Source organism: Pseudorca crassidens, chromosome 15, assembly GCF_039906515.1.
Source record: "Pseudorca crassidens isolate mPseCra1 chromosome 15, mPseCra1.hap1, whole genome shotgun sequence".
In the NCBI taxonomy this organism is placed as follows: domain Eukaryota; kingdom Metazoa; phylum Chordata; class Mammalia; order Artiodactyla; family Delphinidae; genus Pseudorca; species Pseudorca crassidens.
In genome coordinates this window covers 8,599,091-8,612,928 of record NC_090310.1, presented here as the reverse complement: position 1 = coordinate 8,612,928, position 13,838 = coordinate 8,599,091, and the positions used below count along the sequence as shown (strand labels likewise).

Below are 13,838 nucleotides of genomic sequence, written 5' to 3'. Positions count from 1 at the left end.
TTTTGGCCACTGAGGTATCTTTTGTGACTTGGCCCATTTTTTTCCTGTCGGGCTATTGTCCTTCTTGTTGATTTGTTACAGTTCTTTATATATTCTAGATCTGAGTCCCCTGTTAGATATCTATGTATTGTCAATATCTTTCTGTATAGTTGCCTTTTTACTCTCTTCAGTGTCTTTTTGTGATCAGAAGTTGTTGCCTTAAACTGGCCCAGTTTGTCAACCTTTTGGTTGGCCTTCACCTTTATGGTTAATGCTCTGGTGTTCAGTTTAAGAACTGTTATCTTGTGGTCAGGAAGCTTTTCTTTTGTATTTTCTTCTAGCAGCTTCACTCTTATAGTTCTTATCCTTAGATCTGCCATCCAGCTGAAATTGATTTTGGTATCAGCAAATTGTCAAGGCGCTTCGAAAATCATTTTTTCCTGTGGTTATCCATCCACTTGACCCAGCATCATTTACTGAAAAGGGTTATTCTTTTCTCACTGCACTGAAGCATCCCTGAAGATATAAATCAGGTGCCTGTATAGCTGGGGGTTGATTTCTAGACTGCTTGTTCTGTTGATCTGTTTTCCGTCCTTTCGCCAACACCACATGTTCTGCTTTCTGTGGTTTTACAGCAACTCTTGACTTGGTCACTGGTAGTCCAGGTCCTCCAGCTTTGTTCTCTTTTAAGATTCTCTTGGCTTTTTTGGGGCCCTGGGCATTTCCATATACCTTTTAGAATCAGCTTGTCAAAGTCCACCAAAACAAACAAAAAAACCTTCTGGGATTTTAGTTGAGATTGGGTGGAATCTATAAATTAATTGGCATCTTCCAGTATTGAGCCTTCTAATCAGTGAACATGATTTTATCCCCCGGGGAGGTCTTTTGAATGGTTTATCATAGCAATTAAACACTGGTTAAAGAGGAGCAGTCACGAGCAGCGCATTCTCTTAATCATAATCATTTTAAAAGTCGCTCTTTCATCTCTCCTCCCACTGGCCCCTCAGGCTTTGCTCAGCGTGTACCTCTGGGCAGAGCACTGGGGCCAGGGCAGCTCCTGATGGAAGGGAGCCCGGGGGGATGGTGGCTCCCAGAGGAGTCTGAAGCTCAGGGAGCCTCTCTGTGGCCCGAGGCGCATTGTTCGTGCCTGTAATGCAACACCCTTCTGGCTGGGTGGGAATTTGTTTCTATTTCTGTCTCCCGTAATGCCGAGGGAGCATCCCATTCCTGTCTGGGTCCCTGGCTCTGTGCAGGGCCTGTCGGAGTGAAGATACTCAGAGAAACGACGTTGAATTAGTAAATGCTAAACCAGCACGTGTGTCTGCCTCTAAGGCAAACTAGCTCACGGTCTGGGTGTGGCTTATGTTAAAATTTTTTTAATTTTTAAATTAGAACATTGAAAACCCTGGCAATTCCACATAAAAGTCACTTATAGCTTCATTTGGAAAAAAAAAACAAAACAGAGGACCTGACCCCACGGAGCCCACCGTGACACTTGCCAGCGGGGGCTGAGGCTGAGCGGGGCCACCCTTCCAGATGGGGCCTGCACCACAGCCTGTGCCCCCAGCCAGCCCTAGCTGTCCTCCTCGGCTCTGCTCACAGCCCCCCACCCCCCTGCAGTCTGCTTCACTTGCAGCGCCTGAGTGCTTTAAAGAAAAACAAAGCTTTTTATTATGGAACGCTGCAAGCAAACACCAAAGCTGGAGCATAGGAGAGGGAACTCCTGCACCTGTCACCCAGTTTCAACAACTGTCCGCTCCTGGCCAGTCTTGCTTCCTTCCCCTTCCCCACTGTTGCTGGATTATCTTAGAGCAAGCATATAATTTCATAATTAATCCTATAATTCATATGAATTATGAATAAAGAAATCATGATTTCATAGGAAATTGGAAATATTTCCTATGAAATTATGTGGAAATATGAACTATGAGAATATTTCAGTCCTCTCAAATGCAGAGACTCCCCTTTTTAAACCTAACAGAGCTGTCCTCCCACCCCTGTAAGTTCACAGTATGTCTCAGTACCATTGGATACTCAGCCGGCATTGTTCGTAGCTCCCTGAGTGACTGATCAATTTTTTTTAACCTTTTTTTTTTTTTAATTCAGGATCTAAACCCACACATTGCAATTGACTACCGAATCTTTTAAGTCTCTCTTTCGGAGGTCAGGTCTATTGAGGTGTAATTTACATGCAGTAAAAGTCACCTTTTTAAAGTGTACAGTTTGATGCATCCTGACAGGTGTGTGCAGTTGTGTAACCAGTGTTGCAGTCAAGATACAGGACACTCCACACCCCAGAAAGCGCCCCCCCCTCCACTGCCCAGGTCCCATTGCAGTCGCCACCCCCCAGCCCCACCTCTGGCAACCACCAATCTGATTTTTGTCCCTGTAGTTTTGCCTTTTCCAGACTGTCATGCATACGGGGTTATGTCATCACAGCCTCTGGTGCCAGGCTGCTTCCCCTTAACATAATGTCAGGTCTCTCTCAGTCCGTGGGCTTCCTTCCATCCCTGTGATTCCCTCGCGGCATTTTCATTGAAGAACCCAGATCATTTGTTTCCCAAAGTTTCCCACAGTCTAGAATTTTGCTGCCTGCATCCCACTGGGGGTTGCTTCTGAGAAGCCACAAAAGAGCTCATTTTCCTCCGTGACCTTCGTTTGACGGCCTGCTCTTGCCAGAAAGGCCGGGAAAGCCAGGAGTCAAGGCTACCGGCATCATCTCTATCCATCTTTATCTCCTTTTTCCACACCCAGCTCAGGGCCACTCTTTCTAGAGATGGGTCCTTGGCTCTGCCGAGCACGACGATAGAAACATCAATGGGTTTTACAGAGAGAAGAGCGCAAGGAAAGGCCCCTGTGGCCGTGGAGGGTGGACAGTGCCTGAAGTGTCCTGCATCTGTGGAAACGGTGAGGCTGTGGGCTCAGGACATTCACGCCGCCCTGCAAGCACAGGTGTGGGTTTCCTGATGCCACCTGACCACCAAGGGACCTCTCCTGTCCCTTGATGAGACTGGGGTAGTTTTGCTGTTCTAGCCAGTGCCCGAAATCTTGATCGTGGCCTGTCTGGGAAGGTGATGCAGAGCCGAGTGTCATCGGACCTTCTGACCTCTCTGGGCATCACCAGGGCACTCGGTGCTGGCGGCTCCCTCTCTGGGCCAGACACCAGGGCACAGGGACATGCGGCATCCTCGGGGGCTCACATGCAGTTGGGGCGCGTGAGGATGGTACAGTGACGATGCTCGAACAGCCCAGGGAGCCACCGGGGAGGGGGCTATGTCAGGATGGAGGTGCCCCCCGAGCTGAGTCTGGGAGGCTGAGTAGGAAGCTGGGCCAGGGCTGCGTGTGCAGAAGCCCAGGGCAAGGAAAGCAGGGCCTGCTCTGGGAAGGGCGCGTCTTGGTAGAGCCTGGGTGTAAGTCGCCAAGGGAGTCAGGGGTCATGAAGGGAACTGAGAGGCCAGAGGATGGATCTACAGGGCCTTGGGGTTTTATCTGACCCTCGTGGGGAGCCGACGGGAGGGCTGGTGCCAGGGCAGCCCTGAGACCAGCCATTTCTGAATGCAGCTTGGAGTGGATTGGAGGAAGGTCGTCGGGAGGCGTTGGCGCTGACCAGGGCCCGCGGTACAGGCGACAGGCAGGGCACGGAGAGCAGCCGTGCCAGTGGCCCAGAGAGAGGATGTGTGCTGGGGCTTTCTAACACTTTAATTCTTGCATCCCTGTTTTACAAGAGGCAGAGCCGATTCGGGGGGAGGTGAGTAACTTACCCAGGGCTGAGAAGGAATAAGCCCCAGGGCAGGACTTCACTCCCCAGGCCGTGGCCGCCACTCCTGCTAGCCCCCCGCCCGGCCCTGTCGCCACCGCCCCTCCCACCCCACTCTCCTTTCAGGGCCACTTTGTCTGTGACTAGAGCCACGTCATCCCAGTGTCAGAGGCTGTGGCTTTTCCTCTGTCCTGGACAGGCTGGGTGACCCTGAGCAGTTTCTTGGGCCTCGGTCTCTGCACAGTAGCACTAGCCCTACCTGGCACCCAACTGGCCCAAGAGAGGGCAGGCCACCCGGGCCACAGCACGTTGTGGAGTCCCGACAGGCACGGTGGTGAATACGTGTTGAAGGCTGTGTGGGTAGGGGCTCCACCAGGGGAACAGCAGCCCCCTCGAGCCTTGGAGCACCCTAAGTGACAGGGAGGAGGCTTCCTGGGAAGGGCAGTGAAGTGTGAATGGGGCTGCTGCGTCCTGCATCCCGACTGATGAGGTGGCCAGGGGAGGTGCAGCCTTGCTCCGCACAGTGGGAGCAGATGTAAAGCTGCGGGGGCCCTGGGCGTTCACAGGCTTGGAGTTGCTGCTTCTGCCCTGAGCCTCACTCCCCTCCGCTGTCAAATGGGGTAGAATCCTTTGCCACTTCACAGGGTGGGGACAATTAAATGAAGTAAAATGAAAAGTATACAGGAGGTACTCAGTTAGTCGTAGTTCCTGTTCCCTTTTTTGTCTTTGACCAGTGGCCTCACAACTGCTTCAAGCTCCCACCTGTCCTCACTGCCTTCCGTTGGCGCTGGTCCCCATTCCTGGCCCCGTCCGTGGAGAGAGCTGCGGTTTTTTGTTTAAGCTCCAGTGAACCACTTTGTCTTCACCAAAGGCAGCTCTTCCAAACCATTAGCTTTCTGCCACGAGGCTCCGGGCTGGCTCTGCCCCGGTCCAGCCGCCTGCTCAGCTCTCGTCCCCTCTCCTGTTGTGCTGCGCTGGGGACCAGAGAACTTGTTGCCACACACTAGGCTCTGGAAGGGAGCCGTTCAAAAGCAACTGGCCTGTGTGTCGCCAAGGGCAGGGGGATGTCTCAGAAGTCAGTTCCGCTCTGCAGAAAATTTAAATTTCAGAGTAACCCTTATGAGCCCTGCCTGGGACTGGAAACAAAATGAATCGTGCTGGGCCATCGTGGTTCATCTCTGTCCAAGTGACTCAGTGCTTTTGTCCAGCCTCCCTCTCGCTTCCCCACCCGGCGGGCTGCAGTTGACTTCCAAAGCCTGAACCAGAGACACGCCTGCTCCCAATGTGGGAGCCGAGAGCCCTAATTGGAACCACTTGTGCTCCATGCTGGAGCGTCGTGGTCCCTGGGCTCCGCGCCTGGGTCGGCTGCGGCCTCTCCTGATGGGCCGTTTGTACTTGGACGCCTTCGAAGGGGGCTCCTCACTTGCAAACGTCTCAGCAGTGAATGCGGTGCCCACCTTGCTGGGCATTCCCCGCGCTGCGCGACAGGAGGCCGAGATGTGCTGGTTCCACAGCACGCTCTGCCCCCAGGTGACTGGACCCAGCATCGTAGGCTCTGCTACCCACAGTCCTTCTGTAGGGAGGGAGGTGGGAACCAGGTCTAACTTAATATGATCCTGAGGCGCCCCGGCAGCAGGCTCGCTGCGCTCCCTCTATGGGGAAACAGCCCTGCCATAGCAACCTGCACCACCGCCTTCCAGTGTCCAGAGGAGCTTTGTTCCGCCTGCACGACTCACTTTTTTTTTTAATGGGAAAGGGGGAGGATGTGGGGAGAAAGGGCTCTGATATAAACAGTTACCAAGGAGATCCGAGCCGGGGTTGGAGAGGTTTCCTCCTTCCCTCGGTCCATACAGAAGGAGGAGGGGTGTGTGCCAGACGCAGGGGCTCACGGGAGGTTCCAGCCCAGAGTCCTGGTTCCTCCCTGCTGGAGCCGCCAGACGCAGCAGCTCTCCCAGGCTGCGGGGACCGAGGCAGGCAGGGGCTCAGCAGGGCTTCCGAGAGGACCAGGGTGTCCGGGAGGATGTTCAGTGTCTGCGGGCCAGTCTGCCCGCTGCCAGCACTGGTAGAGAATGGACAGAGCCCGACTCGCTAGCTGCTGGCTCCCCGTCCGTTTCCAGGAGAGCAGCAAGCTTCCTTTTCCCTTCAGTCCAGAGTTGAGAGTAAGAAACCATGGGGTGCGCGTACTCATCTCTGCAGGACGAGCCCATCCTGAGAAGGTCAGTTCCAGACAGTGTCCGGGCAGATGGTGTGGATGCCCGCGGGCACCCCTACTCAGTGTGGATGGAACTTCTTCCCCAGGCAGGGATGCCTGGAGGCATGAGGAGGGCGCTGTGTAGAGTTGACCGCAGACTCGGGGGCAGTCCCAGGGGGCTCACCCAGGCACGGCCACCCTGGCTCCTTCGGTCCTGGTTTGCAGGCTGCATTTCTCTGCTTCCAGAGGAAGGGGTTTAGACCGGAAACCAGAAGGGCCCCCATCACCCACTCCTCGGCCTGTGAAAGATCGGGTTCCGAGTGCAGATCCCGGCATGAAGCTGTCAGGAGGGGTGAAGCCAGCCGAGGGCGCCCAGGTGTGGACCTGCTCGGGCCCCGGCAGCCGGGCGTCGCGGTGGGCAGCGGCGGAACTCGCCTGGTGTAACCGGTGGGAATGTGGGGAGCTGCTCCACGCCGGGCAGTGACTAGAGGCACGGACAGTGTCTTTCCCCGCCTCCACGGGTTTCCCTTTTCCCTCATGGGGCTGTGGGCGTGATCCTCCTTTTCCCCGTGGGCCGAAGCTAATGACGGGACCAGTGCTGCCTTCAGAAGTGCATGCCCTTCTCAGGAGCACCCTTCCCCTGGGGGCGGGGGGCCCTAGCACCTCCTGCCCGCCCTCTGACACCCCCAGTGAGACCTGCGTGGAGGGCCCCCCCCCGCCCTTGCTGCCGGCCTGGATCGTCCGCCCCGTGCAGCTGCGTGGGCGCCCCCCAGACCTCCTCCCCAGAGCTCAGCTCCCACCCGCTGCTTGGGTCTCATCCAGCAGCCCCTCAGCTGCCGGCTGCCACGGCTTTCCCTCCTGGGAGCCATTTTCCTCTCTGAGAATAGAGCCCAGCTCTTCCGCAAGGCCTTTCCTGGGTTCTTCGGCCGCAGTGCCTGCTCCCTCAGAAACCCCGTGGCATGGCATCCGCTCCGTCCATTTGGTCTTCGCACACCTCACCCTGTTGAAATCACAGAGTGACCCAGACAGCTTTCTTCTGCCCTCCGTATCCTCGAGAGCTAAACAAGTTCCAGGTGCTGAGTGCGACCATGGGGTGACTGCAGACGCCGAGATGCAGTGTTTTCCATAGAGGAACCTGAGGCCTCAAGAGGCCCGACTTGTCCAGTCACAGGCCCATTTGGTGGCAGAACCAGAATTTGAACCCAAGTCTCTGCTCCTGGTGTGCGGCCCCTCCCCTTCCTCCGTGATTCTCCCGGGCTCTTTCTCCAGCCTGGCGATGGGCCCTTGGAAGGTGGAGGCTGCCTCATTTAGTCTCATGCCCTCGGCACCGCCCAGTGCACACGTCACCGGAGATGGAGAAAGGGCAACCGGGCGCTCCCTGGGTGGTGCAGGTCCCTCTGGTCCCTTTCTTCAGCAAGGCCCCAAATCTGCTCAGATGTAGCTTCTGAGGAAACCTCTGCCCTTTGAGAAAAGAGAGCTTTTCTACTGACGTCAGACCCTCTCAGGTGGACAGGGGAGCCTCCAAAGGCCTCCAGGCCGCCTCAGCCAACCTTCTGTTGGGCAGAGACTCAGGACTGACCGCCCGAGAAGCCCATACAACGTCGTGTGCTGAGTGCCGGGCACCGTGCTGATTGCAAAGAGTTACACAGATAGCTCCCCCCAGATTGTGAAACCCAGGCCTCAAGTTGAGCAATGAGAATACGCTGAGACAAGCGCCTGGATGGAGTTCCTGAAGACGTACTGAAGACGGTGACAAACAACCTTATGTCTGAGCGGCAGGGAAAGGTGCTTGGAGAGGAGCTTAGGCCGAGTGTCTTCAGGGGTAAGCAGGGGTCGGTGGCAAAGGGTTAGAAGAAGGACACTCTAGGCCACGGCGTGGTGGGTCCAAGGGCACAACGGAACCAGGGAGCGGCGGGCTGGTCACTGTGGCCAGAGCATTTGGAAGGTGGAGGGGGGTGGATTCTGAACCGGTGGGCCCCTTTCTCTTACTTAGAATAGCTTCTCTGATGTGGGTTTCTACCCAGGGTGTAGCTCTTCTAGTCATCCTCACCAGAGCCTTCAAAATTAACCCATCTATATCCACAGCACAGCGTTTCTTAGAATAGCAAGTAATTTGTATCTTCTTAGTACAAAAGCCTTACATTTTCATTGTAGGAAAGAAAAGAGTGGAGGAGTTGGGAATAGAAATTAGCAAGAAAAAGAAACAAAAAACTCATAATTGCTCAACCTGAGGACAGAACAGCTCTTAACACGTCAGCACCTACCCTTCTGTACCTTGCTTTTACACAAAAATGGGATTGTGTCACCTGTGTTACTTTGTAGCCTGCCTTTCCCATTTGACAAGAACATCAGGTGATGGTCTGTGCTGTTCGGTACAGAGCAGCGTGCGTCACAAGGCACTAGGCTGTTCAACCTCTCCCCTGTCTTCAGACGTCTGAATGTGTATTTGACTATAAAATGTATTTTTAATTATAAAAGTAACAGAAAACAAGAATTTGGAAAATTAGGGAAACCCTCTCACCCATTACCCTAACCCTCCCGTGTCCTCTGTCTTAAGATGCTGGTGTGTTTCTCTTCAGGCCACTTTTCTATGAACAACTAATCATGTGCGTTCCACTTCTAAGGACACAGATTCTGCTTTTCCTAGAAGAGGGCAATTGTGAGGGAAGGTGCATTGGTTACCTTGCTGGCTTGTTTCTCGCTTGGCTTTGCGTCGTCTGAATTTCTCCTGGAGCATCTGCTGTGGCCCGTCCACACGTGGAGAACTGGCAACGGTCAAGAAATTGACGAAGAAGAGTTCCATATAAGTGAATATTCCAAAACTCAAGCCTGGCCCCTTTTAGGTGTCAACTGAATGCATTTACTTTGTTTTCATTTTTTTAATTGAGGTGAAATTCACACCCCTTAAAATTCACGGCTTTCACCATTTTACAGTGTATAATTCAGTGGCTTTTAGTACAGTCATCCTGTTGTACAGGCATACCACTGCCTAATTCAAAGCCTTTCATCACCCCAAAGGGAAACACTGTCACTCCCCACCCCCTCCCCCCAGCCCCTGGCACCACTAGTCCACCTCCCGTCACTATGGGTTTGCCTATTCCAGACGTTTCCTATAAATGGAAATTGCATTTAGTTTTGACCTGCTTTTTTTCTCATGATTTTTCATCAGAAACATTTGTCTAGGTTGCTGGTATTTAACCATCAGTTTAGATTTACATCTGATTTTATGTTTAGTGGGTAATATATTCTCATGACTCAGAATTCAAAGCTACTCAGTGGTGGAATTCGCGTCATCGTGTGCCTTGCTTCCTTTCCTGATGGTGTGTCTTGGTGAGCACGCCGTGTTAGTGCTCAGACAGACAGACAAGGTTGTAGGTTGTGTTGTAGTTCAGTCTGCACACAGCTAGAGGGTTAGTGAAGACGTGGCCATTCGCGGCTGGGTGCGGGCAGAAGTTGGACACGTGGCCAAGATGCTAGACACAAGACCCCTTTGAAGTGCAGGTTGGAGCTGGGCATGGGAAGATGGAGCTGGGCATGGGAAGATGGAGCTGGGCGTGGGAAGATGGAGCTGGGCGTGGGAAGATGGAGCTGGGCGTGGGAAGATGGAGCTGAGCGTGGGAAGATGGGGCCAGGCCTGAGCGCCTCTGCTCATTCGTGCTCCTGCCCTGGCCCTGCTGAGGTTAGGGATGGGCCGGCCCAGGAATGCCGGGATAAATGGGGAGTCGGGGATGGCCTGCTCTGGGTTCCTGTGCAGCTGGGCCCTTGCTGGGTGGGAAAGCCTGGGTGGCCAGCCCCCCGCTGCCTCCCTGCTGCCCCTTGTGGGGCTGTTGCACCGAAGGGACCTCAGGACGGAGGAGGGAGGCTGGAGTGGCCAACCCGGGCACCGGGCCTCACCTTCCCCTGCTGCCTACTGTGATGTTATTTAATGCTAAGACCCTGAAAATAGCATTAGTCCTGCACCTACTAACCTAGTGAAAAACCCAGCGGGGGCTTAGACATGAAACTTCTGATACCCTTATGTTTACAAAATACCTGTCTGAACAGCTTTGCAGGGGCATCCTTAAAAGAAACCTTCAGGGCTTCCCTGGTGGCGCAGTGGCTGGGAGTCCACCTGCCGATGCAGGGGACACGGGTTCGTGCCCCGGTCCGGGAAGATCCCACATGCCACGGAGCTGCTGGGCCCGTGAGCCATGGCCGCTGGGCCTGCGCGTCCAGAGCCTGTGCTCCGCAACTGGAGAGGCCATAGCAGTGAGAGGCCCGCGTACCGAAAAAAGAAACCTTCACTTACATATGTTTTTCCACGGACTCCAGGCCTGTAGCCCTGACAGACATTGCTTCATGCTGTTGTGATGAGAGTGCGTGTGTGTGTGCGCGCGCGCGTGTGTGCATGCTGGCACTTCACTCTGTTACACTCTACTGTGCACAGGAGGCAGTGGAAAGAGCAAAGAATGTATGTCTTTCGTTCCCCGGGTATGAATGCAGCCTATGGGGCGTGTAGCAGAGAGTGAATTGCTGGGCTGTAGAGTCACAGGAGGTACCGCCAAGCCGCGTTCCAAAGTCACCATATCGCCCTCTCCCAGCTGCGTGTGGGAATTCCCATTGCTCCACAACCTCGCTTGTTTGAGATCTTGTCTGTCTTTTCAGTTTTAGCCATTCTTACTGGGTGTATGATAGATCTCACTGTGGTTTTAACTTCCTTTTCTCCGGTATCTAATAACGTCGAGCACCCTTCCCTATGTTCTTTGGCTGCTTAGATGCTCTCTTTAAGAAGGTACCCGTTCAAGCCTTTTGACAATGTTTCTGTCGCAGTATGTGTCTTTTCTGATCGATTTGTAGGGATTTCTTATATTCTCAACCCTAGTCATCAGTCAGATACGTGTACATTGCAGACACCTTCTCCCGTGCTGGGGCTTGCCTTCCATTCCCTTGATGGTGTCTTTTTAAACAGAAACAACGGTATTTTAGTGTTCAGATTTGTCGCTTGGTTCAGGCCGGCCATGTTTCAAACGTCTTAAATATTTACCGTCCAGAGGTAAATCACCTTGCTGTCTTAGGCCTGAGCGTCCCTGGGGAGGCTCGCTGGGTTGCTTTGGATGGCTCTGCAGGCCTGGGGCAAGGACAGAGAGAAGGGAAAGGACCAGAAGTGGAGAGGGAGGGGCAGGAGGCCAGAGCTAGGAGGTGGAGAGGCCGTCCAGTTCAGGGCTTTAGAAGGTGACAGGGTCACAGAGAGGGGAGCAAGTAAAAGTGGCTCCAGGGCAGGGGAGGACTGGGGGGGTGTCTTGGGAATCCCAAGAGACTTGCTATTCACGTGGGGCCTTGGTGGGGAACAGGGGTCTGTCAGGTGAGGAACTGGAGTGAGGACGCTCTGGGCGGAGACGGTGGTGATGACAGAATTCTAAGGACCATCGTGGAGGGCTGGTGTGTGGAGGGGAGTGGCAGGCGAAGCTGGGACAGGTTCTGAAGGGACTTGTGCACCCCTGTTCCTGCGGGTCATGGGAGCCATGGAAGGTTCCAGAGCGCAGCAGTAGCACGCTCAGAATCTTATTTGGGAAACTTCTGGTTGCCTTGAGGTGGGGACCATTGGCTGTGGGTGGTGAGCGGCCGGGGAGTGAGCTTGACCCTTCGTTCTCGTGAACTCATGTACCCGGGTGGGTCAGCCCAGGCCCTGCGAGGTGCTGGATTTGGACTTACCAGGCCCCGGAGCCTGGGTCCTGCCTCTTCCAGCCCCGGCACTGGACCAAAGGCGGCTGCTGGCGGGGGCACCACAGAGTGGAGCGGGCGGAGCTGGAAATGCCCCTCGCTGCTGCCATGTGCCTCCCGTGCCCAGCAGACACTTTTATTTTTCAGGACCTCCTCTGTCAAAGACAGCAGCTTCGTGGAAAAGATGAAGAAGACGGTGAGTTTTCTCTTTGTGCTCGGGCCTGGTGGGTGTGCGGGGGCATCCAGCAGAAGGCCAGCTTCCCTGGACGGGAGGAGAAGCACGCGGGAAGCCGGCTCAACTCCCTGTGTGCGTACTTTCTGGGCTAACCAGAGCCTCGAGGCTGCTCTGCTGTTGCTGGGACAGTTTACTCCGCTTTTTGTGTGTTTACTTCTTGAACAAACCAAACTGTAAGAACAGACCCTCCCTCTGACTCGGATGCCGCCCCATCTCCTCCCTCCCAGGCCAGGCTGTGTCCGTGAGCATATGTAAACCTCACATAGCTGTGATCCTAGCACAGCTACAACTTTATCTGTTTGATTTTTGTTTATTTAAGTGTTGAATTTATGACCAGGTGCTTCATTCACATGGTTAAAGTCCAAAACATAAACTGTTTAGTGGAAAGCTCTCCTGTCCCTGTCACCCATCACTGTCCTTAGTATTTTACAGATCCTTCTAGAGCTTTCCTATGCACATATAATAAAAACAAATACAGACTTACACTTTTTAAACACAAAAGGTGGCATATTACATACACTGCTATAGACCTTCATTTTTTTCCCACTTAATGGTATGTCTTGGAGCTCCTTTCACAACAATTCAAAAATACCTCCCGCATTCTTTATTATAGTTGCGTGATGATTCCATGTGTGGCCACAAGCACTATAATTTGTTTTAATACTGCCTTGTTGATGGGCGCTTGGAATATTTCTAATCTTTAGCTCTTACAGATAGTGCTGCTGTGACTGTGTAGATCAGTTTGCATATTTGAAAATACAGTAAAATCCCAGAAGTGGAATTTTTGGATCAAAAGATATATGCAGGGCTTCCCTGGTGGCGCAGTGGTTGAGCGTCCGCCTGCCGATGCAGGGGACACGGGTTCGTGCCCTGGTCCGGGAAGATCCCACATGCCGCGGAGCGGCTGGGTGCATGAGCCATGGCCGCTGGGCCTGCGCGTCCGGAGCCTGTGCTCCGCAATGGGAGAGGCCACAGCAGTGAGAGGCCCGCGTACCGCAAAAAAAAAAAAGATATATGCATTTGTGATAGAAACTGCCAGATTGTGCCCCACCCCCGTAGAGGTCACGCCGCGGGGCCGTCACTAGCAGTGTGAGAACACCTGCTCCCCAAGCCTTGCCAACAGAGTCTGCTAGCAAAGTTTGGGATTTTGCCAGTTTTCTAGGTTACAAAAAAGATATTTCTGTGGAGTTCTAATTTGCATTTTTCCTATGAATGAGTTTAAGCAAATTTTCATGTTATGCTGGCATTTCTTTTCTTTTTTTACAGATTCTTTGTTCAAATCTTTTGCCCACTTTTCTGTTGGGATTGATCTTTCTCAAGGAACTCCTTAAACTTATTAGGGTGATTAACCCCTCGTCTGTGATATGAGTTAAAAATATTTCTCCCAGCTAACAGTTTGTGTATCATTCGGCTTACTGTGTGTTTACTTGTTCGTTTCGCCTGTTAAAGTTCTTTAGTCCATTTAACTATTCTCTGACTTCTGGACTTTGAGTCATCATTTGAAAGGCTTTCCCCCTCTAAAGAGATAAAGGAATTCTTCCATATTTTTTTCTAGTATTTTTATGATTTTGTTTTCCATATTTAAAATTCAATCTGTTGGGAATTTATCCTGGTGAAAGATGTAAGGTATGAGTCCAACAATTTTTTACACAGCTCTCTAAATTCCGTGTAATAAAGTCCATCTTTTCCCCACTAGTTTTATCATAAATGTAATTCCCATGGGTATTTGAGTGTAGTTCTGTATTTTCCTGTTCTGGTACTTTGATCTAGCTGTCTGTGTATAAGCAATATCATACTGTTTAATTATTATAACATTGTTGTATAATTATTATAACTTGTTTTAATATCTGTAGCACTAGGCACTTCCTCCCTCCCCATCACTCTTATTTTTCAGTTTTCCTGGCTATTACTTCATACGTATTCATTCATTTTAGGTAGCAGTTTTATTGAGATATAATTCCTATTCCATACAGTTC

General features: G+C 52.5%; 1 protein-coding gene across 3 annotated transcripts in view; it reads left to right on the top strand.

The window, feature by feature from the left end:
• POR (cytochrome p450 oxidoreductase) overlaps positions 1–13,838 on the top strand; it is a 58,506-nt gene that overhangs the window by 34,350 nt on the left and 10,318 nt on the right. For 2 of the 3 annotated variants that reach the window (XM_067705855.1, XM_067705853.1), the window contains exon 3: positions 11,775–11,823. In XM_067705855.1, coding sequence (XP_067561956.1) covers positions 11,775–11,823 — 49 coding nt within the window. Of the gene's footprint in view, positions 1–5,654; positions 5,953–11,774; positions 11,824–13,838 lie in introns of those variants that run through there. The other variant, XM_067705854.1, reaches the window with a different exon arrangement.